This window comes from Erinaceus europaeus, chromosome 3 (genome assembly GCF_950295315.1).
Source record: "Erinaceus europaeus chromosome 3, mEriEur2.1, whole genome shotgun sequence".
Classification (NCBI taxonomy): Eukaryota; Metazoa; Chordata; class Mammalia; order Eulipotyphla; family Erinaceidae; genus Erinaceus; species Erinaceus europaeus.
The window spans coordinates 55,263,254-55,291,037 of NC_080164.1; the positions used below are offsets into that span (position 1 = coordinate 55,263,254).

Below are 27,784 nucleotides of genomic sequence, written 5' to 3' on the forward strand. Positions count from 1 at the left end.
CTTTTATTTGTTTTGGAAGTGGAAAAATACTTAAATATTAATTTACTTTGGTAATTTAGGGTTTTTTTTTTTTTGGTAATTTAGGTTTTAGAGACATTTCCTTTCCTTCTATTTAGTTATAGTACCCTTAGATACAGGAAAAACTAAAAATAAGTCAAATATATTTTCTTTATATCCTGATTTTTTTTGTCAGCAATTATACTGAAAAACATTTCCCTCTCCCCACAATTAAATATTTGTGGGAAAACACACATTTATCAATACATGTAACTGTAATAGGCATATATATATCTTTTTCATTTAGCATTTATATTTTTCCTCTGAAATAAGAACTTTGTTCTAGTTCTAAAAATATTTATCTTATTACTTAACAAATATATTGTGAATATCCTTTTAGTACCTTTTGTATTTGTCCTGCTTCTGCATTTGGTTTTCTGTTTTATATTATCCAGGTATTTTTATTTATTTAATTTGCTGTTGTAAATTTTTTTCACCAGTGCACTAATCAGCTCTGGTTTTTGGTGGTGCTGGGGATTGAACCAGTCAGAGATTTTTAAAAATATGTATTTACAAATATCCTTAAGCTTTATGATACTTTATTTGATAACTAATTATGTGCATCAAAATGTGACCAGAACATTGAATTTAAAATCCACATTACCTATTTATTATGTTATTTCTCCCAAGAGTACAAGCCTTAAGATAATTCTTTTAATATTAACTCAGATTATGTTTGAATCCTGCTTTTTCATTTAGACTGCAGTCCGTCATGAATCTTGCAATGGTCTTTATAAGTTATCTCTGTCAGGACTGGATGGAGGAGATTCAATCAACCGTTCCTTTTTACTGTTGGCTGCCTCAACATTGTTGAAATTTCTTCCTGATGCCCAAGCACTTAAGCCAATTAGGGTAAGATACTTCTTTTCTCAGGAGCAGTTTTCATGACTACGATTTCCTGTGCCTGACATATAGTACATTTTTTTCTTGCCGTGGTTACCCAAAGAATAGTGACTTTACTTTTTTTATTATTCTTATTTATTTTCCCTTTTTGTTGCCCTTGTTGTTTTTCATTGTGTTGCAGTTATTACTGTCGTCGTTGTTAGATAGGACAGAGAGAAATGGAGAGAGGAGGGGAAGACAAGAGATGGGGAGAGAAAGAAAGAGAGACACCTGCAGACCTGCTTCACCGCCTGTGAAGTGACTCCCCTGCAGGTGGGGAGCCGGGGGCTCGAACCGGGGCCCTTGCGCTTTGTGCCACATGCGCTTAACCCACTGCGCTACTGCCCAACTCCCTTGACTTTACTTCTTAAAGGAATAGTATTATGTAAACTATTATTTTATATCCATGTTATACCTCATATTGAAGTGTGTACTTTGATTGCAGCTCTGTAGAATCTCTTGTGGACATTTAATTTGGGAAATTACATTTATTATTAAGTGCCGGACTTTATGTTAACAAGTTGGAAGAATATTTATTTCTATTTATAAAGACATAGAAGAAGAAAAAGTGAACTAAACACATAGCACACACATGGAAAAGACATAGGCTGTTCAAGCCAGCTGAAAAGAGACATTATAAATGTTTTTTTTTTTTTTTTCTCATTCAGACATAGTTTGATCTGGTTTTTTTTTTTTTTTTTTTTTGGTCAGGCTTTTAGTTCTTAGTATTTTCTGAATTTTCATTTTCCTGCTTTGATGTATATTATGTACTAGCCTTGTAAGAACCATTGTTATGCTACATGATAAAACTTCAGCCTGTCTGTAAATTTATTCTTTTTTTTAAAAAAAAATAGTATCTTTACTTACTGGATAGAGAGAGCAAAAGGAGAGATAGAGAAGGAGAGTGACAGAAAGACACCTGCAGCCCTGCTTCACCATTTGTGAAGCTTTCCCCCTGCAGGTGGGGACCCGGGGCTTGAACCCAGGTCCTTGAGCACTGTAACATGTGCGCTCAACCAGGTGCGCCACCACCTGGCCCTGTAAATTTATTCTTTTTTAAAAAAAAATATTTATTTATTTACTCCTTTTTTATTGCCCTTGTTTTATTGTTGTAGTTGTTGTTGTTGTTGATGTCGTCGCTGTTGGATAGGAAAGAGAGAAATGGAGAGAGGAGGGGGAGAGAAGGATAGATACCTGCAGGCCTGCTTCACTGCGACTCCCCTGTAGGTGGGGAACCAGGGGGCTTGAACTGGCATCCGTACGCCAGTCCTTGTGCTTTGCACCACGTGTGCTTAACCAAATTTGTTCTTTAACTTCCATATTTCCTTATCTGTTTCTGATATGTAAGAATTACAGTGTAGGGAGTCAGGCAGTAGCACTGCGGGTTAAACGCAAGGACCGCATGAGGATCCCGGTTCGAGCCCCCAGCTCCCCACCTGCAGGAGAGTCACTTCAAAGGTGGTGAAGCAGGCCTCCATGTGCCTTTGTCTCCCCCTCTGTCTTCCCCATCTCTCTCCATTTCTCTGTCCTATCCAACAACGACAACATCAGTCAATAACAACAACAATAATAAGTACAACAATAAAACAAGGGCAGCAAAAGGGAAAAAGTAAATAAAATTTTTTAAAAATCTAAAAAAAGAATTAGTGTAATTTCTACTTTTCAAATTTAAATTTAATAAATCATAAAATGGATAGATTTACGTGTACTCATGTTTTACAAGTTTCCATTTTCATTTAATTCATTTGTCTCAGGATTTAATATATTTCTGCTTCTCTTCTAAGTTATCAGCAATTTGAAAATAATGGTTTTCTTAGTTTTTCATATTGTTTGCATATGTGCCTCTCTTCAGTTTTACAGAAAGTAGGAATAATCTATTTTGTTGTTGTTGTTCTTGAATATGAGTGCTATCTACTGTGTTTAAGGACCTATTTCATTAAAGTCTTTATTTTCTTAGGTATACTACAGTTTCACTTCCTTAACTGTTTTCACAATGTTACTGTTTTTTATTTAGATAGATGATTATGAAGAAGAACCAATGTTAAAGCCTGGATGTAAAGAGTATTTTTGGTTGTTGTGCAAGTTAGTTGACAACATACATATAAAGGATGCTAGTCAGGTATGTTAAGCATTATCATTTTCATAAAGATGTGCATATTACTTTATGATTCTGTAGGTTTTTATTAATGCAGTACTTTCATCAATATATGAGCTGAAACTCATGGTTCTTAAATGTATTTATACCTTTCTGTTGCCATTCTCTCTTCTGGTTTTCACCTTAGTTGTAATGCCTTTTTCAAGTACATGACAGTTTTCTGTTTTTTTCTGAGTAGGATTTAAAATGTAAAACTTTATTTAGCATGTAAAATTTAGATTCTATAATTTCCTTTCATATTATAAGTAGACTTGCGGTTCTGAAAACATAAAATAGTAATTCAAAAGGAGGTCGTTTTAAGCTGTAGAAATATTATCAGGGAGTCTGGCAGTAGTGCAGCGGATTAAGCGCACATGGTGTGAAGAGCAAGGACTGGCATAAGGATTCTGGTTCAAGCCCCGGGCTCCCCACCTACAGGGGGGTTGCTTCACAAGCAGTGAAACAGGTCTGCAGGTATCTTACCTTTCTCTCCCCCTCTTCCCCATCTCTCTCCATTTCTCTCTGTCCTGTCTAACAACGATGACATCAATAACAACAGTAATAACTACAAAAACAAACAAGGGCAACAAAAGGGAAAATAAAAAAAAAATTGGGACAGGCAGTATCCGGTTAAGCATATACGTTACCATGTGCGAGGATCCCATTCCAGCCCCCTCCACACCTTCAAGGGGGACTCCTCAGAAGTAGGGAAGCAGGTCTGCAGGTGTCTGCCTGCCTGCATGCAGCCTCCCCTCTCAATTTCTCTGTCCTATCAGATATAATAACACAGAGAGAAACATTACTGATAGTCTCTTCCCTCCCTGCCCCATGGTGGTGCTAGGGATTGAATTTGAGAATTTAGAGCCTGAGGCATTATGCTGTCTTCCCAGCCCCTTCCTACATCTTTTGGAATTAAACATTGAAAGAGGAGGCAGTGGGAATCAAGGAAATATTTAAAATCAAGGATTAGGGTCAAAGATGAACTGCCACATACTTTGTTCTTTTTTCTTTTTCTTCTCTTTCTTTTTGCCTCCAGGGTTATTGCACTATAAATCTACTGTTCCTGGTGGCCATCTTTTTTCCATTGTTCCTACTGTTGTTGTTGGATAAGTCAGAGAGAAATTGAGAGTGGAGAGAAAGACAAGTTTAGGGAAAGATAGACACCTGCAGACCTGCTTCACTGCTTGTGAAGCGACACCCCACCGCCACCCCCATGTAGGGAGCTGGGGGCTAGAACTTGCATCTTCCTTGCACTTTGCACTACATGTGTTTAACCCGGCGTGCCACCACCTTGAACCCCCTTGTTTTTTGTTTGTTTGTTTGTTTTTTTAATTGCCACTTATTGCTGGAGCTTGGTACCAGCAGTACAAATACTCTGCATCTATCAGCCATGTTCCCCTAATATTTGATAGGATAGAGATATTGAGAAGAGAGGTGTTGATAGGGAGAGTGAAAGACACCTGAAGACCAGCTTTACTGCTCATAAAGCATTCCTGGTTGTAGATGGGGATAGGAGGCTCAAACTTGTGTCCTAGAGTATAGTGGTAAAGTGTGCTTGACTGGGTGTGCCCCCACTTTTTTTTAATGTTTAAATTTTGCTGCATTATATTGGCATCATGTATATGGCTACTGTTAAGTATAATTCAATTCGTATAAATGAATTTGAGAAATCAAAATTTTTGTTGGTAATAAGTGATAGTGTTTTATATTTGGTTTAATGTTTCCTAAACTAATAAGATAGTTTTAAATTTTATATATTTTTCTTTGCTTTAAGACAACACTCCTTGACTTAGATGCTTTGGCACGACACTTGGCTGACTGTATTAGAAGGTAAAGTTTCACGTGAAATTGATATTATATTGTGCAGCACATAATTATAAAGAGCATAATTATGAGAACTACCTTGTTTTGCTTGTATTCTTATTTGTAGCAGGGAGATACTTGATCATCAAGATGGTAATATAGAGGATGATGGGCTTACAGGACTCCTAAGACTTGCAACAAGTGTTATTAAACACAAGCCACCCTTTAAATTTTCAAGAGAAGGTCAGGTAGGTACTAAGATATGCAACTATCTGTATGAAATATGATTGAAACCTACATTGTATGTATATATTTAGATCCCCTTCCCCCTGAAAAACATTTTTAACTATTTATTTATTTATTGGGGGATTAATTGTTTAGAGATGGCAGTAAAATACAATAGTTTGTACATGCATAACATTTCCCAGTTTTCACATAACAATTTAACCACAATAAGTCCTTCTCTGCCATCATGATCCAGGACTGTCCACCCCCACTCCAGAGTCTTTTACTTTGGTGTGCAATACTCTATGAAAAACATTTTTAAAGATTTATTTAAGAAAGAAATTAAGAGAGCGAGCAGACAAGCCTGTATGTGCACATAGAGCAATACTATGGCACATAAAGTACCAAGGATCAAATCTCAGGCTCACACATGCACATCCTGCACTGTGTCCCTTGAGGCCCCTATCCAGCCTCTTGGAGAACTAGAACTAATCTGTAAATAAAAGCTTTTATTCTGTCATGGTGTGGAAGAGGCACTCTATTTTCTTGCAAACACCTATCACAGTAAAATGAGATGTTAATACCTATATGCCAATAAGTGTACTGTAAACTAACCTCCCAATTAAAAAAAAAAAGGCTGCCAGCAGCAATGGATTTTTCATGCAAGCACTGAGTTCAGTGATAACCTTAGTGACAATGAAAAATAGAGAAATGAATATTGAAGAAACTTTAAGGCTTAGTCATTCCCAACAAAACTTTTAAGATAGAAAAGGCACACTATAAGCAATGAAACATATTTCTATATGGTATCTTCATAATGTTTTATATCTTTTTTCCTCAGGAGTTTTTAAGAGATATCTTCAATCTCCTGTTTTTGTTGCCTAGTCTAAAAGATAGACAACAGCCAAAATGCAAATCTCATTCTTCAAGAGCTGCTGCTTATGATCTGTTAGTAGAGATGGTAAAGGGGTCTGTTGAGAACTACAGGCTAATACACAACTGGGTTATGGCACAACACATGCAATGTAAGCACTCTTCTTTTCCTTTAATCTTTATAAGTTTGTATGCAGAAATGAGTTTTTGGAAAGCCTGGTTTAAATTTTTAATATAGGCATTGGTTTAAAAAACGTTACAGGAATCTTGACACTATCTGCAACACTTATAGTGATTTTGGTCAAATAATTTATATTAAATAAAATCAACTTTGTTAATTTGAGTGTTCAGAGAATGAAATAATATTATCTATTTTTATTTTTAAAAATAATTTTATTTTTTCTTACTCATTTTAAAAATTACATATATACTCTAATGTGTACTAACTAAAATATAGTTAATAAAAGCAGAATGTTTTAATAGTCTATGGGGGGGGGCTTCTTTTGATCCCTCTTTTTTTCAGCAGCTCATGCACCTTATAAATGGGACTACTGGCCTCATGAGGATGTCCGTGCTGAATGTAGATTTGTTGGTCTGACTAACCTTGGGGCTACTTGTTACTTGGCTTCCACGATTCAGCAACTTTATATGATACCTGAGGCAAGACAGGCTGTCTTCACTGCTAAGGTAAAGCTTACTTTTTAAAAATTAAAACTGCAGGGGCCAGATAGTGGTGCCATTCTATTGAGCACACGTTACAATGTGCAGGTATCCAGGTTGAAGCCCCTGGTCCACACTTGCCAGGGGGAAAGCTTCAGGAGCAGTGATGCAATGAATGCTGTAGGTATCTTTCTGTCCCTCTCTCTCTGCTCCATTCCCCCTTGATTTTTCTCCTTTCCTCCCCCCCTCCTCCCCTCCCCCTCTCCTTTTCCCTTTCCCTCTCCTTCCTCCTTCCCCTCCCTCCAATAAAAAATAAAAACCGTAGTAGCCAGTGGAGGTGCACCTAGTAGAGAGTACATGTAATCATGCAAAAGGTACTTATATTCAACTCCCTGTTGCCCACTTACAAGGGGGAAACAAACAATAGTAAATCACTAATTAAATAAGATACAAAGTATAAAACAATTTTATTTTTATGACAAATCTTTTAATTTTCATTTTTTTAAAATATTTATTTAGTCCCTTTTGTTGCCCTTGTTGTTTTATTGATGCTGTTGTTGGATAGGACAGAGAGAAACTGAGAGAGGAGGGGAAGGCGGGGAGACAAAGACCACCTGCAGGCCTGCTTCACTTCTTGGAAGCCACTCTGCAGTAGGTGGGGAGCCCGGGGCTCAAACCGGGATCCTTACGCTGGTCCTTGCACTTTGCGCGACCTGCACTTAACCCTCTGTGCTACCACCCGACTCCCTTAACTTTCATTTTTTAAAAATGACTTTATTAATGAAATGTATAGGAAAAAGGGAAAGAACCAGAGTACTACTCTGGCATATGTGCTTCATGGAGGTAAACTCAACCTCATGCTTGGGAGCCCAACACTATCCACTGCCTCAACTCCCGGACAATGACAAACTTTATTATTTTAATTTAATAAAATAATTTTGATAAGGTAATACCAATAAAAATAACAATATGTGGCCAAGTGTTAATTTACCTAGAAAAGCATCCTGTGGGAGGACCCAGATTCAAGCCCCCAGATCTCATCTGTAGAGGGCTACTTCATGAGTAGTGGAACAGTGAGTGCTGCAGGTATTTTCTCCTCTCTAACTCCATCTGCCTCTTACATTCTACCAATAAATAAATATTTTTTTATGACAATATTGGAATGTAGGTTACAGTGTGCCCCTTTTAGCACACATTGAACAAGGATCTGGGTTCAAGCTACAGGTGGTCTCCACCTGCAAAGGGTCAAGCTACGTGAGCAGTAAGGAGGTGCTGTAAATTTCTTTCACCCTCTGTTTCTCCCCCTCCCTATTGATTTCTCTGTCTAACCAATAAATAAGTAAATTCATTATTTTTACCAGAGCACTGCTCAGCTCTGGCTTATAGTGGTGTGGGGGATTGAACCTGAGACTTTGGAGCCTCAGGCATGAGAATCTCTTTGCATAACTATTATACTATGTACCCCCACCCAATAAAATAATTTTTTAAATGACAAAATTTGATTAGAAAAATAACATGTGAGTGCTGAGAAGATAGTATAACCAAAAATATTTTCATGCCTGAGGCATTTAATATCTAGGGGTCAATCTCCAGCACCACCATAAAACAGTTTAGAATTACCCTGGCTTAAAAAAAAATTAGAGTGGACTGGGTGTCAGTGCATTGGGTTAAGTGCACATAGTACAAAGTGCAAGGAACACCGTTTGAGCCCCAGGTTCCCCACCTGCAGGGGAGAAGTTTCACAAGTGGTGAAAAAGGTCTGCAGGTGTCTTTCTCTCTTCCTTTTTATCTTCCCCTCCCTTCTATTTTCTCTCCTTGTCTATCCAATAAAAAGAAGAAAAATAGTCTCCAGGAGCAGTGGATTCATAGTGCCAGGACTGAGCCCCAGTGATAACCGTGGAGGGGGATAAATTGTGTATATTTTCTCTTTATTATTAGTGTTTCTAACAATATGTTATTTGTCAAAGGAAAACATAGTTGTGAAATACTGTCATTATACTGAACATGACATACTCAATACAGATTTAAAAAAATATTTATTAATGATAATAGATAGGAGGAGAGAAAGAGAACCAAACATTACTCTGGTGCTTGAGAATCCCAACACTCTATCCACTGTCACCTTTTAGACTGCTACATACAGATTTTTATTTCACAGAAAATAAGCAAAGCATAAAAGTAAGAAAAAAATCAGTAATTTTTTTTTAAAACTCAGCTCTGGCTTATGGTGGTGTGGGGGATTGAACCTGAGACTTTGGAGCATCAGAGATGAGAGTCTCTTGCATAACGATTATGCTATCTATCCCTACCCAGAATCAGTAAATTCTTAAATTTCTCTTTTGATAGTCTTGGTAACATGTTTACTTTTTTTTTTAAGTGTTATTTCTAGCTTTCATTTTGACTTTTTTTCCCTTGCTTTCTGCACTGCTTTTATATATTTTCAACAAACTTGGGTTTTTGCTAGGGCTTGCCTGCTTGCACAAGTTGACCACTCTTAGCAAATATATTTTTCTTAATTTTATTTTCCTTTTTTGTTTGAGACAGAAGTTGAAGGAGAAAGGGGGAAGGAGAGTTGTAGCATTGGTTCAGTACTTATGAAGCTTCCTCCTTGCAGGTGGGGACTGAGGAGGTGAACTCCAGACCTCATGTGTGGTGACTTATATGCTATATTGGTTGGACCACTGCCCAGCAATTCATCATTTTATATATATATTCATTATTTATTTCTTTTTAATGAGAAAGAGAGACCAAGGTGCTGCTCAGTTCTGGTTTATGATGGTACTAGGGATTGTAACCTCAGAGCCTCAGGGGTTTTTTGTTTGTTTGTTTTGGCAGAACTATTAGACTATCTTCCCAGCCTTCATCATTGTTTTAATGGAAAGTTTTTTCTTTAATTTTCAGTATTCTGAAGATATGAAGCACAAGACTACACTACTGGAGCTCCAGAAAATGTTCACATACTTAATGGTATGTTTGAGAACCCCTGTCTGAGAAAACATTAAATGAAGTTTACTTTAATATTAGCTTTGTCCTGTCTTTCTGCTCTTTTTTGAGCCTGCATCTATTCTTTGTTGATAGTGTCTGTCAGCAGTCACACCTCAGCCATCACATTCTGTTTATTTTTCTTTTGAAGAATCCTTTGTATCCTGTTCTTTGTCTATCACAGGGTACCTCACTTTTTGACTAAAATCTGTTTTTCCATTTTAATTTCCATCTCCCAAATTATAAAAGTAATGAATCTTTTTTATTTAGATCTGTTCTAAGTATTTATTATTTTGTGATGTGCTTATCTCCATTTTGTGCTTGAGAACACTATTGTATGTGTATAGAGACAGATGTATCAGTTTTTTTTAAATTGGAAACTTTAAGTTTAATGCTAATGCTCAAAGCTTTTCCATGGCTCTTCTTCTTTTTTTTAATTGTTTTTATTTATTTATTGGTTAGAGACAGCCAGAAATCTAGAGGTAAGGGTGTGATAAAGAGGGAGAGAGACAGAAAGACACCTGCAGCCCTGCTCTACCACTCGCAAAGCTTTCCCTCTACAGGTGGGGCTTGGGGACTTGAACTTGAGTCCTTGTGCACTGTAACAACCAGTTACAGTGCTCAACTAGATGCGCCACAACCTGGCCCCTCCCCTGGTTCTTTATTGTGTACAGAATAGCATTCAGGTTCATCAGTGTGGCATGTAGGGTTTGTGATTCAATTTTTTACCTTTTAGCCTTCTTTCATATCACCTGCCCTCCCCTATGTTTATTCTTACTCTCTATAAGCTGTAAGTTCTTAGAAGCCCGTCATCGTGTTGGCTTTTTATTATTTATTCTGCTACCAGGGTTATTGCTGGTGCTTAGTGCCAACACTGCAAATCTACCACTCCCAGTGGCCATTTTTTTCACGTTCATTCATTCATTTCGGTTGCATGGAGAGAGAAGTTAAGAGGGGGAGAGAGAAAGTAAACAACTTTAGACCTACTTTGTAAAGAGAGGAGAGAAGGAAAGAGATAACCTGAAACTCTGCTTCACCACTTGTGAAAGTTTTCTCCTGAAGGTGGGAATTGGGCTAGTACCCAAATCCTTGCATGTTGTAACATGTGCACTCAGCCAAGTGAGCCAGCACTCAGCCCCCTCTGCCTCTATCTTAGAAAGTATGAGGGGAAAGGAAATGTTGGAAGGAAAGAAAAGAAAAAAAGCACAAATCACTTATGATAATTAAGCATCTTCTGGCACCAAGACTAAGCTGAAATGATGTGGAAACCAAACAAAAGTATTTCAAATCATTATAGATGTACTTACTACCTACTTACTACTACCTTTTTGTTTGTTGTTCAAGAACCTTTTGATCATTTGTGTTTTGAGACTTACGTTTTTTGGTTTAATCTGATACCTTTGTCTTTTTACCTTTTTAGGAAAGTGAATGCAAGGCATACAATCCTAGACCTTTCTGTAAAACATACACCATGGATAAGCAACCACTGAATACCGGTGAACAGAAAGATATGACAGAATTTTTTACAGATCTGATCACCAAAATTGAAGAAATGTCTCCAGAACTAGTTAGTACCAAAATACTCCAGTTGCCCTGAAATTTGTATAGATCTATCAAATTTTAATTTCTAACTTGCATTTCTATTTTTTAAAAAGAAAAATACTGTCAAAAGTTTGTTTGGAGGTGTGATTACAAACAACGTTGTATCTTTGGTAAGTATACATTTTACCTGTTTTTTTTTTATTTTAATGTATTTTTTAACTTCCTGTAACATTACTAATTTTCAATTATTGGTTATTTATTAAGGATTGTGAACACGTCAGTCAAACTGCTGAAGAGTTCTATACTGTGAGATGCCAGGTTGCTGATATGAAGAACATTTATGTGAGTAATGTTTTATTTTTAGACTGTTTTCTGCTTTTGACTGTATGTAGCTGGTTTGTGTTTGTCATCTTGAGAACAAATTAACTTATTTATATTCATCTTGCTGTGCTATTCAAATAAAAATTAAAAGTAGATGACAGAGTTGATTTTCACTGAATCATTTCAGTACTTGCAGTTTTCAAAAAGTTAATAACACTATGAAGCATTTGTTGATAGAGAAAACATTTTTTCTCCTGGAAACTGAGTTCCTCTGAGCATTGCACTTTTTAAAAATCTTTTTTTAAATATTTTTATTTATTAATGAGAATGATAGGAGAGAGAAAGAACCAGACATCACTGTGGTACATGTGCTGCCAGGGATTGAATTTAGGACCTCATGCTTGAGAGTCCAACATTTCATCTACTGCGCCACCTCCTGGACCACGAGCATTGTACTTTTTTTTTTTTTTTTTAATTTTTTTCCTCCAGGGTTATTGCTGGGCTTGGTGCCTGCACCATGAATCCACTGCTCCTGGAGGCCATTTTTCCCCCTTTTTGTTGCCCTAGTTGTTGCAGCCTCGTTGCGGTTATTATTGCCATTGTTGACGTTGCTTTGTTGTTGGATAGGACAGAGAAATGGAGAGAGGAGGGGAAGACAGAGAGGAGGAGAGAAAGATAGACACCTGCAGACCTGCTTCACCGCCCGTGAAGCGACTCCCCTGGAGGTGGGGAGCCGGGGGCTCGAGCTGGGATCCTTACGCTGGTCCCTGCACTTTGCGCCACGTGCACTTAACCCACTGTGCCACCGCCCGACTCCCGAGCATTGTACTTTTTAATTGGTCGTTTTTATATTGTGTTTTACATGTTGTATAAGAAATAATAATTATTTTATTTTTACTTATTTATATTTAAAGATTTTGTATGAGCTACAGAGAAGAGACAACCCAGTTCACCATTCAGGTCTGGCATAATTAGTTCCAAGGATCAAAGTTTTGAGGGTCAAATGTAGGGCGTCAGACGTGCAATCCTGCTTTCTACCCATTAAGGTCACTCACTAGTTTTTGTAATATGAGTTTTATAATGTAGTTTTTATAGTACCACTGAAATGGCTCACTTGGTTAATGTGCTATTTTGCCATATATGTAACTCATGTTTGAAGTACTCCCCATCATATTGCTTTGAAGGAAGCTTTATTGCCGAGCTGTCATTTACTGTCTTTCTCTTCCTCTCCATTTCTATCTAAATAAATAATGAGTGGGAGTAACATATGATTATGAATGATTTTGTATGGACCCAGGCTCAAGACCCAGCTGTCACATGGGAACACCTGCAGCGAATAAGCTTCAGAAGCAGTGAGGTTGTGCTGTGAAGTTTCCTTCTGTCTCTTTTCTCTCCCTTTCTACCCCTCTCTGTCTCTCACTCTTGGTTTAATTACACAGTAAATAGAAAGCCCATCAAGAATGGTAAAGTCAGTCTTAACAAGCATGAAGTCCAAGCAATAACCCCGGTGGCTGGAAAGAAAATGTGCGTCTGGGAGATAGCTCAGCAGATAGAGCACATATCAGAGGCCCTGGGTTTTATCCTTAGCATCATATCATACCAAATATAATTGTCCCAGTTTGCCTGATTTCCCCCATCTCCCTCCTGCTTCACTTAACAGCAAGCACTAAAAGTTCTTAAGGTCTAAAACTACTTTCATTTATCATTGTTGTTCCATTTGCTTTCTTTCTGTACCATGAATACGAAGTCTTAATGTGATTTATTTTTACTAAATGTAATAAATACCCTCTATACAGGAATCTCTTGATGAAGTTACTATTAAAGACACTTTAGAAGGGGACAACATGTATACTTGTTCTCACTGTGGGAAGAAAGTACGAGCTGAAAAAAGGTATGATCTTTGAAATAATATTTTCATAAATCATCAAATGGGAGTAAATACAAATGTAGGATTAATGTTAGGTTAAAATCAGTTGCTTTGACCTCATTCTCATATATCAGTTTTACATTCCTCATACTTTATACTTGAGCATACTTTCAGGCACATGTAAATGTATTATTTTGTCCTTTTGGTTATGTAACACAGTCTTTCTGATGGCTTGTACTTTGGTATGCACCAGATGTAGCCTGGTGAGTCTGCTCATAAATTAAAAACATTTTTTCTCTCACTCTCTAGAGCGCTCTCTAAAGTCAGTGTTGGGACTCCCATCCATGAAGTCCCAAGTTTGGTCAGTCCCTGACAGTGCATGTACCAGAGTGATATTTGGTCCTCTTTCTCTCTCTTCTCCTATTTGTGACTATTATAAGTCTGTTTAGGGTAAATTGGTTGAATTAGAAATTACAAATAGGGGGCCCAGGTGCTAGTAGCTCAGCCGGCTAAGCGCACATGGTGCAAAGTGCAAGGACTGGCATAAGGATCCTGGTTTGAGCCCCAGGCTTGAGCCACCAGCTCCCCACCTACAGGGAAGTTGCTTCACGAGTGGTAAAGCAGGTCTGCAGGTATCTATCCCCCCCCCAGTCTTCCCTATTTCTCTCTGTCCTATCCAACAACAACATTAATAATAATAAGGGCAACAAAGGTGGGAAAAATAGCCTTCAGGAGCTGTGGATTCATAGTGTAGGCAATAACCCTGGAGGAAAAAAATGGCAAATAGAAATTGTATTGCAAAAAAAAAAGAAAGAAAGAAACTGTATTGCAAAATATCTTATGCAATAAGTTACAAGAAATAAAGGCAAAGAAATAGAGATGATCCTATGTTTGTAAGAAGTTTGAGATTAAACTTTCCTAATTCAGGATATTTTGTTGTGCTCTCCTATCTTATGTATCTTGTAGAGATAGTAAACCAGTAACAAAAATCATCTCTTCTGGTATGCTTATCTTTTTCATTCCCTGACTCAGCACTTAAAAGTTTATTCTCTGGGAGTCGGGCTGTAGCGCAGTGGGTTAAGCGCAGGTGGCGCAAAGCACAAGGACCGGCATAAGGATCCTGGTTCGAGCCCCCGGCTCCCCACCTGCAGGGGAGTCGCTTCACAGGCGGTGAAGCAGGTCTGCAGGTGTCTATCTTTCTCTCCTCCTCTCTGTCTTCCCCTCCTCTCTCCATTTCTCTCTGTCCTATCCAACAACGATGACAACAACAATAATAACTACAACAATAAAACAACAAGGGCAACAAAAGGGAATAAATAAATAAAATAAAATAATAAGTTTATTCTCTAATATTACATGAAATGCTATTCATCACTTAATTCCATCATATTATTTTAGTCTCCCAAATGATCATAATGATGACATTTTTAATGTATTATTCCCTCAGTTTATTAAAATTCTTCCCCTACAGTTCTTTGTTTTCCTAAATACCTTTTTGAGTCTTACTATGCTCCTAGTTTAAGCAAATTCTTTTTAAAATCTTACAATGTAGATTCATTTTCATGGATCCATATTTTGCATAAACTGAGATTTGTTTAGTTTGATCTAGCATTACATCATTGATTGACTTGCTGTTGCTGCTGCTGTGTTGTTGCAATGTCAAGTAACAGTTTTATTTGCCAGATTTATTTAGGCAGGGGTGGGGGTGTGTGTGGTTGTGGAGTACCTTGTATAGCATACACATTACCATGCACAAGAACTTGAGTTCAAGCCCCTGGTCTCCATCTGCACAGAGAATGGTTTATGATCAGTGAAACAGTGCTACAAGTCTCTCTGTCTTTTTTCCTATCCCCACATCCCTCTCAATTTCTCTGTCTATCAAAAAGAGAAAATATGACCACTATGATTGGTGGATTTGGTGGATTTGTTGCACAGTCACCAACTTCCAATAGCCCTAGTGAGAATTAAAAACAAAACAAAGCAAACAAAGGTTTATTGGGGCTGGACAGTGGTGCATTTGGTAAAGGGCATACATTGTTATGCTTGAGGACCTTGGTGTAAACCTGTGGTCCCCAGTGGCAGGAGGAAACCTCTGTGAGAGAGAGCGTCTCTTTCTTCCTCTCCCTCCCAGCCACCTTTCTTTCTATCTTTATCAGAAGGGAAAAAACAGAAACAACAAAGTGGCCACCAGGATAAGTGGAATCATCTTGCAAGCACTAAGCTCCAGCAACAACCCTAGTGGCCCGGAGTTTTTTTTTGTTTGTTTTTTTTAAGATTTAATTAACTACCTGGGAAGAGATGGCTAGTGGGTAATGTTGGACCCTTAGGCTTAAGGTTCTGTATTCAGTCCTTGACATTGTGTGTGTCAGACTAGTGCTCTGGTTCTCTTTCCTTCTCCTCTCTCACCTTTATTATTTTTTTTATTTTACTTTTTATTCCAGGGTACTACTCACCTCTGTCTTAACAGAGGTTGAACCTGGGACCTCAGAATCTTAGGCATTTAAGTTGTTTGCATAACTTAACATTATTGCCCATGTCATTTCTCACTTATAAATAAATAAACCTTTTTTAAAAGATATATTTATTAGAGAAAGGAGTGAGAGAGAACCAGAGGGTCATTATGACAAATATGATGCCTGAGTTTGAACTTGGAACTTCACGTTCCAGAGTCTAACGCTTTATCCACTGCATCATATCCTAGACAGCAAGAATATATTTTGTCTCAAACTTTTTTCCCCCCCTCCAGTTATTGCTGGGCTCAGTGCCTGCACCATGAATCCACCGCTCCTGGAGGCCATTTTTTTCCCTTTTTGTTGCCCTTCTTGTTGTAGCCTCATTGTGGTTATTATTGCCTTTGTTGATGTTGTTCGTTGTTGGATAGGACAGAGAGAAATGGAGAGAAGAGGGGAAGACGGGGAGAGAAAGACAGACACTTGCAGACCTGATTCACCACCTGTGGGGAGCTGGGGGCTCGAACCGGGATCCTTACTCTGGTCCTTGAGCTTTGGGACACCTGCCTTTAATCCGCTGCGCTACCGCCCGACTCTCTATATTTTATTAATGAGAAAGGGGAGAGAACTAGATTTTTTTTTTTTTTTTTTTTTTTACCAGAGCACTGCTCAGCTCTGGCTTATGGTGGTACAGGGGATTGAACCTGGGACTTTGGAGTCTCTGGCATGAGAGTCTCTTTGCATAACCATTATGCTATCTACTCCTGTCCGAGAACTAGATTTTCTAAGCACATGATGTTTATTATTCTTGTTTAGTCTAAGTTGAATATTGAAATACCTCTAGTTTAGATCTTAATGAAACTAGTTGAAGTGTCTTTTGAAAGATAATTTTTAATAGTTTTACTTATAAAATGGAATTATGGGCAAGACCATAGGACAAGCTAATTTTTTTTTATTTTATTAATTTATTAATGAGAAAGAGAGAGAGAACCAGACATTACTCTGGTACATGTGCTGCCACGGGGATTGAACTCAGAACCTCATGCTTGAGAATCTAGTGCCTTAGCCACTGTGGCCCCTCCCGGACCACATGGACATGGTAATTTTTAACAAATGCTGTTTTTTTGTTTTTATCTCTCAGGGCCTGTTTCAAGAAATTGCCTCGCATCCTTAGTTTCAATACTATGAGGTATACATTTAATATGGTCACAATGATGAAAGAAAAAGTGAACACACACTTTTCCTTCCCATTGCGTTTGGATATGACTCCCTATACAGAAGATTTTCTTATGGGAAAGAGTGATAGGAAAGAAGGTAAATCTGCCTCTTTTTCTTACATTCAGTCTGACTTTTCATAACAAGATAATTATAATAACAAGATGATTATAATATGCAGTTGTAATTTATACATTTAACAAAATCGAATCTTAAAAGACTGTTTATAATGCCAACAAAGCACTTTCACACAATTAGGCAATAAGTATTTAGTATGTACTAGGACTATGTTCTAGGCACTCATGCAGGCCTTGGAAACATGGTGGTTAACAGATAAACTTGGGGGGCTGGGTGGTAACACACCTGGTTGAGCGCACATGCTACCAACCACAAGGACCCAGATTTAAGCCCCTGGTCCTCACCTACAGGTTTTTTGTTTGTTTGTTTGTTTGTTTTTTGTCTCCCTCTCTATCCTATCAAAAACTTAAAAAAATGAAATTTAAATGATTTTAGCAAATTATTGAGAAAAATGAGAACCCTGGTTCTTGCTATTTGTAGAACTTAAGTCTAGCAGGTAAATTTTTCTGTTGCATCTTAGTTAAAAATAGGATGTGATGTCAAATAGAACAGTGAACATATTGCAAATCTGGAGGATCTTCCATGAGAAAGTGACATATACAGTGCTTGAGTAACATAGATGAAAAGGGATGGATAAACTCTTAGGGCAGAGACCGGGAGTTATAGGATAGTTGATAAGTATAAAGGGCAGTAACAATCATTTTATTACAGATGGTGTTATTTTTTTATCTTACTGTAAAACTATTAAATTTTTTTATAGCAAAGAACAAAGATAACCAAGATTTATAGAAGATTATTCTGACTGTTGCAATGATTTTTTGACTAGAGGATGATAATTGTGGGAAAGTCAAAATGGTAGGGCTGGTGAAATACCTCACTTGGATAGTGTGCTGCTTTGCTTTGTGTGCAAGCCAGGTTCCAGCTCATCTGTGATCTCTTTCACTCTCTGCCTCTATCTTTAAAGAAGAGTGGTCCAGGAGATGACCCAGTGGATAAAGTATTGAATTCTCAAGTACAAGGTCCTGAGTTCAATCCATGGTAGCACATGTACCAGAGTGATACCTCATTTTGTAAATAAGTAAATAAGTTAGACAGGGTTAAAAAAAAAAAAAGGGAAGCAATCTGGTAAGCCATAGAGGTCATAGCTTATATGAGATATCACCAGAAGAACTGAATAGAAATATGTGGGTGTAGAGATAGATGAACCTAGCAAAAGTTATAATGTGTAGTTTGCTATGCTTAAAGTAGTTGAGATGAAATAACAAAGAGCAAGGTTTTCATCCTGCGAGGTCTGCATTTTATTGTCTTTATTAGAAGAGGAAAAGTCAGCATGTTAGGCATGACCAACTATGAATAGTGGGGTGCATATTTCAGGATGCTATCAAGAAAGAAGGAATTATAAATATTGAATGCGAACAACGAGCAGTTCTAGTGAGAGACAATAGGTAGAAAGCAGCTACAGTAATTTTATTTATTTATTTATTTATTGCCTCAAGGGGTTATTGCCATAGCTCAGTGCCTCCACCAAGAATCCACTGCTCCTGCAGACCATTTTTTCCCCTTTTGCTGCCTTTGTTACTTGATTATTGTGGTTATTATTATTGTTATTATTATTATTGTTTTTGTTGTGATTGTTACTGTCCTTGAGGAGGACAGAGAAAAATGGAGATAGGAGAGGAGAGAGATGGGGGAGAGAAAGACAGGCCCCTGAAGATCTGCTTCACAAAATATATAAAGTGCATTTACATTTTACTCAGTAAAAACACACAGGCACGTAGTATACATATATATTACCTGTATTTTTTATTCATGTAGTCTTTATTTATTTAATTCTTTATTTATTTATCCATTTATAGTCTCCAGGGGTATATATATATATATATATATATATATATATATATATTTAGTTTTTGCAAGCCTCATAAAATGTTAATATTCCCATCATGTTTGTTTATTTTCCTTGCTCCCAAAACAGTATCAGTGAAATGATTTTTTGCTTCCTTTCCCTCTATCTAGATGTCCTATCCTATGAAACCACTTCTCAGTATGTAACATCCAAGACTAGTTCTACACTTAAATGATCAGATTAAAGATCCAAGAAACTGTGCCATGGGCCCAAAGGCCTTGACCTAACAAGATACAATTATTCCAACATCAGTTCTTTGAGTGAAAGTGCTTCTGTGTGACATAATATATATTTTTTATTTAGTTTTCTGAGCAGCTACAATAATTTTAAGGTGGTACTTCCTTTAGAAATAATTACTTCCAAAATTTACTAACTTCTTTTTTAATATTTATTTATTCCCTTTTGTTGCCCTAATTTACTAACTTCTATAAGCCAGAGATTGTCAAACTTGTAAGGACTGCAGTAGTTTGGAGTGGAAACCATTGGAGACAAGAACTCAAGACCATTGCAGCCATTTTTCTGTTCTTTAGCCATAGAAATTCATTTTTTTCCCAGGTTGGGAAGATAACATAATGGTTATACAAAAAGACTTTAATGCTTAGAGGACAGAGTAGTGGTGCACCGAGTTAAACACACATTGTATGAAGCACAGGTGTCCGGCAAGGATCCTGGTTGGAGCCTCAGCTCCCTACCTGTTAGGAGGTTGCTTCACAAGTAGTGGAGCATATCTGCAGGTGTCTGTCTTTCTCTCCCCCTCTCTATCCTTCCCCTCCCCTCTCCTCCTTTGTTCTTCCCCCCCCCCCAATTTCTCTGCCCTATCTATTAACAAAAAACAAAAACAAGACTTCCATGCTTGAGGCTCCCAGGTCCAGTCCTAGACACCAGCATAAGCAAGAGCTGAGCAGTTCACTGGTTGAAATCCAAATAAGGGGCGGGAGGCGGGGGGGATCGCAGTGGTTACATGAACATGGCGCAAAACTTAAGTTCAAGCCCTGGCTCCCCACGTTCCGGGGGGGGGGACACTTCACAAGCAGTAAAGTAGATATGTAGGTGTCTATCTTTGTCTCCCCCTCCTCTCTGGATTTCTCTGTTCTTTCCAATAATAACAGGGGCAACAAAAATGGGAGAAAAGGTCTTTAGGAGCAGTGGATTCATAGTGCAGGCACTGAATCCTAGTGATAACCCTGGAGGAAAAAAAAATCCAAAAAGGGAGTCAGGCAGTGGCGCAGCAGGTTAAGCACAAGGACCGGCGTAAGGATCCTGGTTCGAGCCCCCAGCTCTCCACCTGCATGGGAGTCACCTCACAAGTGGTGAAGCAGGTCTGCAGGTGTCTCTTTCTCTCCCCCTCTGTCTTACCCTCCTCTCTCCATTTCTCTCTGTCCTATCCAACAACAATGACATCAATAACCACAACAATGTTAAATAGCAAGAGCAACAAAAGGTAAATAAATAAATAAATTTTTAAAATCCAAACAAAATAAAAAGTAACTTTCTGTTTTCCATAGTAAGAGCTCTGACAATGTTTTATATGTATAAAATGTAAAGTTTACTAGATAATGAAGTAGAGGATAGAGAATTAGAGCATCACTGTCATTTGTGGTACATATGAGGGAACAAATTGGTAGCTTCTTGCATTTTATTTTTTTTAAGATTTATTTATTCATGATGGTGACCTCAGAGGATAGATAGGAAACCAGAACTTCAGTCTGGCACATGCAGTATCAAGTGTCAAACTTGGGTCCTCATGCTTCTAAATCCAGCACTCTTTAAAGTCCACTGCATCATCCTCCAGATTGCTGATTTAAATATTTATGGTATGATTATGTCATGCTGTAAAACTTAGGAAAAAGCAGACTGGTGCAGTGGATAAAGAGCTGGACTTTCAGGCATGAGTTTCCATGTTCAGACTCCTTGATAGCAAGTGTGCCATTGATTTCTCCCCATCCTACCAGTGATCTTTTGAAAAAAGAACAAATTTGCGAAGGGGAAACTTGGGTTTTCATCCTTATATCCCATTAACTGACACTTAATGAGTACCCAATAAATGTTAATATTCTTACATAATAGAAGCATGAATGAGTATGACTTTTTTTCCCCTTTTATTGGGGGATTGTTTTACATTTGGCAATAAGTATAATAGTTTTTACATGTATAACATTTCTCAATTTTCCACATAACAATACAATCCCCACTAGGTCCTCTGTCATCCTTCTCCAGAACCTGAGTATGAATTATTATCAGGTGAAAGTCATGTTGAATGGAGGAGAGATGTTGGTGGTTGTAGTTAAAGTTAGTTTGAGTATTTTTTAAAAATATTTTATTAATGAGAAGGATCGGGGGAGAAGGGGGAGAGAGAGAGAGAAAGAGAGGGACGAACAGGCTAGCGACGATTGGTACATGTGCTTCTAGGCATTGAACGCATGACCTCATGCTTGAGAGTCCAGTGCTTTATCCACCCACTGTGCTACCTTCTGGACTACAAGTTTATTATTATTATTACTTTATTTTATTTATGAGAAAGACAGGAGGAGAAAGAACCAGACATCACTCTGGCACATGTGCTGCCGGGGATTGAACTCAGGACCTCATGCTTGAGAGTCCAAAGCTTTATCATTGCGCCACCTCCTGGACCACGATTATTATTATTATTATTATTTGTATTTATTTTCCCTTTTTGTTGCCCTTGTTGTTCTTCATTGTTGTTGTAGTTGTTGTTGTTGATGATGTCGTCGTTGTTAGATAGGACAGAGAGAAAGAGAGTGGAGAGGTAGATAGAGAGGGGAAGAGAGAGACACCTGCAGACCTGCTTCACCGCCTATGAAGCGACTCCCCTACAGGTGGGGAGCCGGGGACTCGAACTGGGATCTTTACACTGGTCCTTGCGCTTTGTACCACGTGAGCTTAACCTGCTGCACTACTACCCGACTCCCAGGTTTGATTATTTTTAAGAAGTTGCAAGAAATGAGTCAATTGGGAGTGAGAGCATAATGCTTATGCACAAAAGTTTCATGCCTGAGGCGCCAAAGCCCCAGATTCAGTCCCAGATGCCACCATAAGCCCGAGCTAAGCTGTACACTAGTTAAAAGTAAGTTTGCACATACTGGTTCATCACAAAAGTCATGATATAATTTTCTGTTTTTATATGCAACAATGCATCATGACTTTCCTGATGACCCAATGCAAATCAAGTGGGCATGATACGTATACTCTACTTTTTAGAACTCTTTTCAGATTATTTGTGAAATTATGTCCACTAACTGTGCTTTATTTTATCTTTCATGTTTCTATATGTGGAAGTAGCAGAAATTATGCCAAATAAGGGAATTTTTTTTAAAGATTTATTTATTCCCCTTTGTTGCCTTTTTTTATTGTTGTAGTTATTGTTGTTGATGGTGTTGTCATAGTTGGATAGGACAGAAAGAAATGCAGAGAGGAGGAGAAGACAAGGGGAGAGAAAGACAGACACCTGTAGACCTGCTCCACTGCTTGTGAAGGGACCCCAGTGCAAGTGGGGAGTCGGGGGCTCGAACTGGGATCCTTAGGCCCGTCCTTGCGCTTTGCACTACGTACGCTTAACCCACTGCGCTACCGCCTGACTCCCTGTAAGGGAATTTTTTAGGCCGCAAATGTTGTATTCAAAATTAGATCCTAGTACTTTCAAATTCCTTAGACCTTTTTTCTTTTTAAAATTTAATTTGTTTATTTTTGTTTACCTGAATACTCAGGTATGGTTTTTTTTTATTTCTTTATTGGGGAATTAATGTTTTACATTCAACAGTAAATACAATAGTTTGTACATGCATAACATTCCCCAGTTTCCCATATAACAATACAACCCCCAAGCTATGGTTTATGGTGATGGTGAGGATTGAAGCTGGAACCTCCAAAGCCTCAGGCATGTGCGTCTCTTTACATAATCATTATGCTGTCTACTCCCACCCATAGCCTTTCCTTTCTCTGTACAACTGGGAATATTTTCCTTATCCTTAACATGAGAATTAAAGGCTTAAATATGTTAATAGTTTTTTTTTGTTTGTTTTGTTTCTGCCTCCAGGGATATATCACTGTATATTTGTAGAGTAAGCACTGTTCCTGGAGGTCATTTTTCCAATTTTGTTGCCCTTGTTATTTGTTGCCATTGCTGCTGTTGTGTAGGACAGAGAGAAATTGAGAGAGGAGGGAAAGGGGGGGAGAGGACACCTATATACCTGCTTAACCACCTATGGAGCGACACCCCAGTAGGTGGGGAGCTGGGGACTTGAACCCTTCATACAATGTGTGCTTAACCAGGTGCCACCTCCCTGCAACCTTAATAGCTTTTTAGACCTTTTTTTTTTCCTCCTGCTTCTAATCTAATTAACTTTGAGTGGCGCATGTTGTGCTGTTTCAAAAGGAATAGCCAGATTAAGCATAAAGACATATTTTCTATCTATTATGTTGAGATTAATGATAGTTATGTACTAACACATGTTTATATTTCCTTTGATTCATATACATATGTTCCTTAATTTATAGGCCATGGGGTATCTCACCAAGGAGCACTTACGGTTTGCTGTGCACAGCATTACAAGTTTGAGCCTTGTACTACGTAGAAAGTATTAATGGCACCAGGGGAATCTCCAGTGCCATAGTCTTCTTTAAGAATGAAAAAGTGTACCAGAGCAGTGAAATAGTGTATGCAGGAGACCTTGATTCTGCTAGCTAGATAAATTAATAATAAATTTATAGATTGTGGGTAGGTGAGGGGGAAGAGTACAGGTCCGAAAAAGGATGCCAGAGGACCTAGTGGGGGTTGTATTGTTATATGGAAAACTGAGAAGTGTTATGCCTATACAAACTAGTATATTTACTGTCAAATGTAAAACATTAATCCCCCAATAAAATTTTTTTTTAATATTTTATTTTATTTATTCCCTTTTGTTGCCCTTGTTGTTTTATTGTTGTAGTTATTATTGTTGTCGTCGTTGTTGGATAGGACAGAGAGAAATGGAGAGAGATGGGGAAGACAGAGAGGAGGAGAGAAAGACACCTGCAGACCTGCTTCACCGCCTGTGAAGCGACTCCCCTGCAGGTGGGGAGCCGGGGTTTGAACCCGGATCCTTATGCCGGTCCTTGTGCTTTGCGCCACCTGCGCTTAACCCACTGCGCTACAACCCGACTCCTCCAATAAAAAAATTTTTAAATATTTTATAGACTGAGTGAATGTCTAGAAAGTAAAATTGTTTTGTACCTTTTCTAATCACATATGTATGTATATATAATTATCTGCATACTTCTGTATATAAGATATAAAATGATTTTGATATATAATTTTAGAATTATTGCCATCTTATGTAAATTTCAGGTTTTAAAGAAGTCAGTGATCATTCAAAAGACACTGAGAGCTATGAGTATGACTTGATAGGAGTGACTGTTCACACTGGAACAGCAGATGGTGGGCACTATTACAGCTTCATCAGAGATATAGTCAATCCACATGCTTATAAAAATAATAAATGGTGAGTTTCCACTATGTTATTCTTTGGCAGTTTTAAAATATTTTTAGTATTTCTAAATATAAGTCTTCTGTCTAGGTTTTTTTTTCTGATTATAGTCTTTTAAATCCCTTTTCTGTATTTTTGAGAAGAACTGATAACATTTTGAAATGAAAGTATCTTTGAAAAGATGATATGCAGGGTAGGAGTAAGAAACATAATGGTTATGCAAAGAGAATCTCATGCCTGAGGCTCCGAAGTCCCAGGTTAAACCCCACCACCACCACTACCATAAATCAGAGCTGATCAGTGCTCTGGTAATAAATAAAATAATATGCATCAGTTCTTGAACTGTGCATCTCTGAACACTTGAGAATTTGATTAGTGGCTCTGCATAAAAAAGTGTATGCACATAAAACTTTGCATACAACTTTATGGTTCATAGATAACATTGTGCCTTTTGATCTTACCAGTCTGCTCTCTATTTACTGAATACATTTTATAGTGTAGTTACAAAGTTATTGTATATGGCAGTTAAAAATCACCTGCACAATCTCTTGTTTTTATCTTACCTTTTCAATCCAAGACATTTATTTGTATCATTTTTTAATCAAATTAATGGTTGGATATTACTAATTCAGTTCTTTTTTTATTTTAAAATATATATTTTATTTATTGGGTAGGTCTAATTCAGTTCTTAATAACTGTTTTGGTCTTTGCATATGGTTAGAATCTCCCATCTGAAGACTGTGTCTATATTAAGTGTTGGGCATACTTCATTGAACAAAAATATATATGTATGATTTTTAAAAATATTTATTATGAGCTAGGGAGACAGCATAATTGTCTGATGCTCTGAAGTTCCAGGTTCAATCTTTTTTAAAAAATATTTTATTTATTAATGAGAAAGATAGGAAGAGAGAAAGAACCAGACATCACCTTGGTATATGTTCTGCCAGGTATTGATCTTGCTTGCAAGTCCAGTGCTTTATCTACTGAGCCATCTCCTGGACCACCACAGGTTCAATCTCCAACCCCACCGTAATCTAGAACCATATCGTGCTCTGGTTAAAAGAAAAGAGAGGGAGAGGAAGAAAAAAAAGTTATTTACTATTAACACACGAGAGAGAACTAGAATATCATTCTGGCACATCCAATGCAAAGGGTTGAACTTGGACTTCATGCTTTTAATTCCAGTCCTCTAGGCACTGTGTTACCTCCCAGTGCAATGTAATGACAAACTGTATGTAATTCATCTATTTTTTCCTTTAAGCCATTACATTTTTGCTATTTTTGAGTAATTTTCATTAATATATATTAAATCTTTTTATCATAAATTTTAAAATGATTTTATCTTTGGGAATTCTCACATCTTAGTTTTTTTCTAATAATGTTATATTACATATGTATATATATCATAACTCCTGGTTTTTATTAACTCTTATTTACTATTAAAGTATAAGATTTTAGAATAGTTGTGACTGTTACAGTTCCAACTTCCAGTAGATGAGACTTATCAAAACAGGACAGGAACTTACTTCAAATTAACTCATATTTATAGTGAGTTGATGATTATAATATACAAGCATTTAACTTAATTTTTTTTTTTAAGAGAAAGAGAGGAGGAGAGAAAGAACCAGATACCACTCTGGTACATGTCCTGACCGAACTCAGGACCACATGCTTGAGAGTCCAGTGCTTTATCCACTGCACCACCTCCCAGACCACTTAACTTAAATATTTTAAAGTAGACATAATACAGAAGTATTGCTTAAATCCTTAACTGATGCCATATGTTCTGTTTTAGGTATCTTTTTAATGATGCTGAGGTAAAACCATTTGATTCTGCTCAACTTGCCTCTGAATGTTTTGGTGGAGAGATGACAGTAAGTTTTATTCAGAAACTGTAAATGGCTTAACTCCCAAGTGCTTTGCAATATGATGAAATCTAATGGCAGAATCACTTAACTTACTTTTAACTGCTATAATCACATTTAAAATTTACTCAGTTGTTATTTACAAACATATTACTTATAAAAATCTTTACAAAAAAGAATATATCTGGAGCATATATCAGATGTTAGGAATATTTAAAATTATTTCTTCTTTCAATTGATTAGGAAGGTCTGGTTATAAAACTTAAAAACCAATAGTATGGGAATAGAATTTCATTACCATGAGGCATTATTGGATTAATTGTTAAGTTGAATGCTTTGGCAGTAGAGGAAAAAAAATGACTACTTACTTACTATGAAAAATCTTAACTGCAAGGGGGAAGCTTCACAAGCAGTGAAGCACGTTTGCAGGTGTCTCTCTTTCTCTCTCCTGCTCTCTCTCTCCATCGCCTCTCAGTTTCTCTCTGTCCTATCCAATAAAATGAAAAAAATAGCGCCCCCCCCCCAAAAAAAAAATCTTTGACGAGGAAGTTCGCTTGAGGTGAATTATAATTGCTTTTTAACACAGTAGTACCAACCTGACTATAATTACTGGATAAGGTAGTAAGGACTTATTTGTTACATAGTTAGCTATATTACAAAAAAAAAGCAATTTGATTGGAATAGTGTTATAGTAAATTTATGTCTCCAGGAACAATGTACCCTGGTACTAATTTTCTGGGGGTGGGGGGGGAGAGTCTAAAATAAATCCTATTGATTCTCACAAGTCAAATTTTTAAGTGGTCATTTTACTTTACAGAGAAGCCCAGATGAAGTTAGTTTAATAGTTTTGCTTATTGTGATGTAACTGTTCACATTCTGAGTTTTTAATGAAGGTATTCCTTACTGCTCTTTGAGCTCTTTTGCACTGTCCTAAATAGTGAAGTAGTATCAAAAAAATACCTGTCACTTTAGAAATGGGTAAAGGAAGTGCATAATGAGTTAATCGTTGAAGCCATCACTAAAACCATTGCATCTCTAGATATTACTTCTAGGATATTTTCTCAAAGAAAAATGAAAGGAAAAGAAACAAGTAAACTTTGCAAAGTTCTTCTTAGAAAAGGTAGTCTTTCAAATTGCAAGTCCATTTTATATTATGTTTTATTTATAAGTAATATAAGGGGCTGGGATGTAGCTCAGTGTTAGAGTGCATGCTTTGCATGTATGAGGCCTTGGGTTCATTCCCTGGTACCACTCCCTAGAAACAAAGTTTTGAATCTTTGTTTTCAAATATTCTTAGCCAAAAACCTCTGTCAAGGATTTTCATGAATGTAATATTGAAAATTATTTACAAAGTTATGATCTAAAATAACTTGACATATATATATATATATATATATGTCACTTGAGTATACCTATTTTTCAAAAAAAGAATAAACTT

The 27,784-nt window shown here is 37.2% G+C and overlaps 1 protein-coding gene across 3 annotated transcripts in view; it reads left to right on the plus strand.

Moving 5' to 3' along the window:
* Positions 1-27,784, plus strand: part of USP34 (ubiquitin specific peptidase 34) — a 254,078-nt gene that overhangs the window by 158,413 nt on the left and 67,881 nt on the right. For all 3 annotated transcript variants that reach the window (XR_009548945.1, XM_060187219.1, XM_060187220.1), the window contains exons 38-51: positions 757-909; positions 2,954-3,058; positions 4,848-4,903; positions 5,004-5,124; positions 5,943-6,126; positions 6,501-6,661; positions 9,536-9,601; positions 11,037-11,183; positions 11,272-11,328; positions 11,423-11,500; positions 13,276-13,370; positions 16,938-17,110; positions 24,340-24,493; positions 26,277-26,355. Coding sequence is in view for 2 of the 3 variants with exons in the window: in XM_060187219.1 (XP_060043202.1) it covers positions 757-909; positions 2,954-3,058; positions 4,848-4,903; positions 5,004-5,124; positions 5,943-6,126; positions 6,501-6,661; positions 9,536-9,601; positions 11,037-11,183; positions 11,272-11,328; positions 11,423-11,500; positions 13,276-13,370; positions 16,938-17,110; positions 24,340-24,493; positions 26,277-26,355 (1,629 nt within the window). In the remaining variant the exon portion in view is untranslated. The remainder of the gene's footprint in view (positions 1-756; positions 910-2,953; positions 3,059-4,847; positions 4,904-5,003; positions 5,125-5,942; positions 6,127-6,500; positions 6,662-9,535; positions 9,602-11,036; positions 11,184-11,271; positions 11,329-11,422; positions 11,501-13,275; positions 13,371-16,937; positions 17,111-24,339; positions 24,494-26,276; positions 26,356-27,784) is intronic.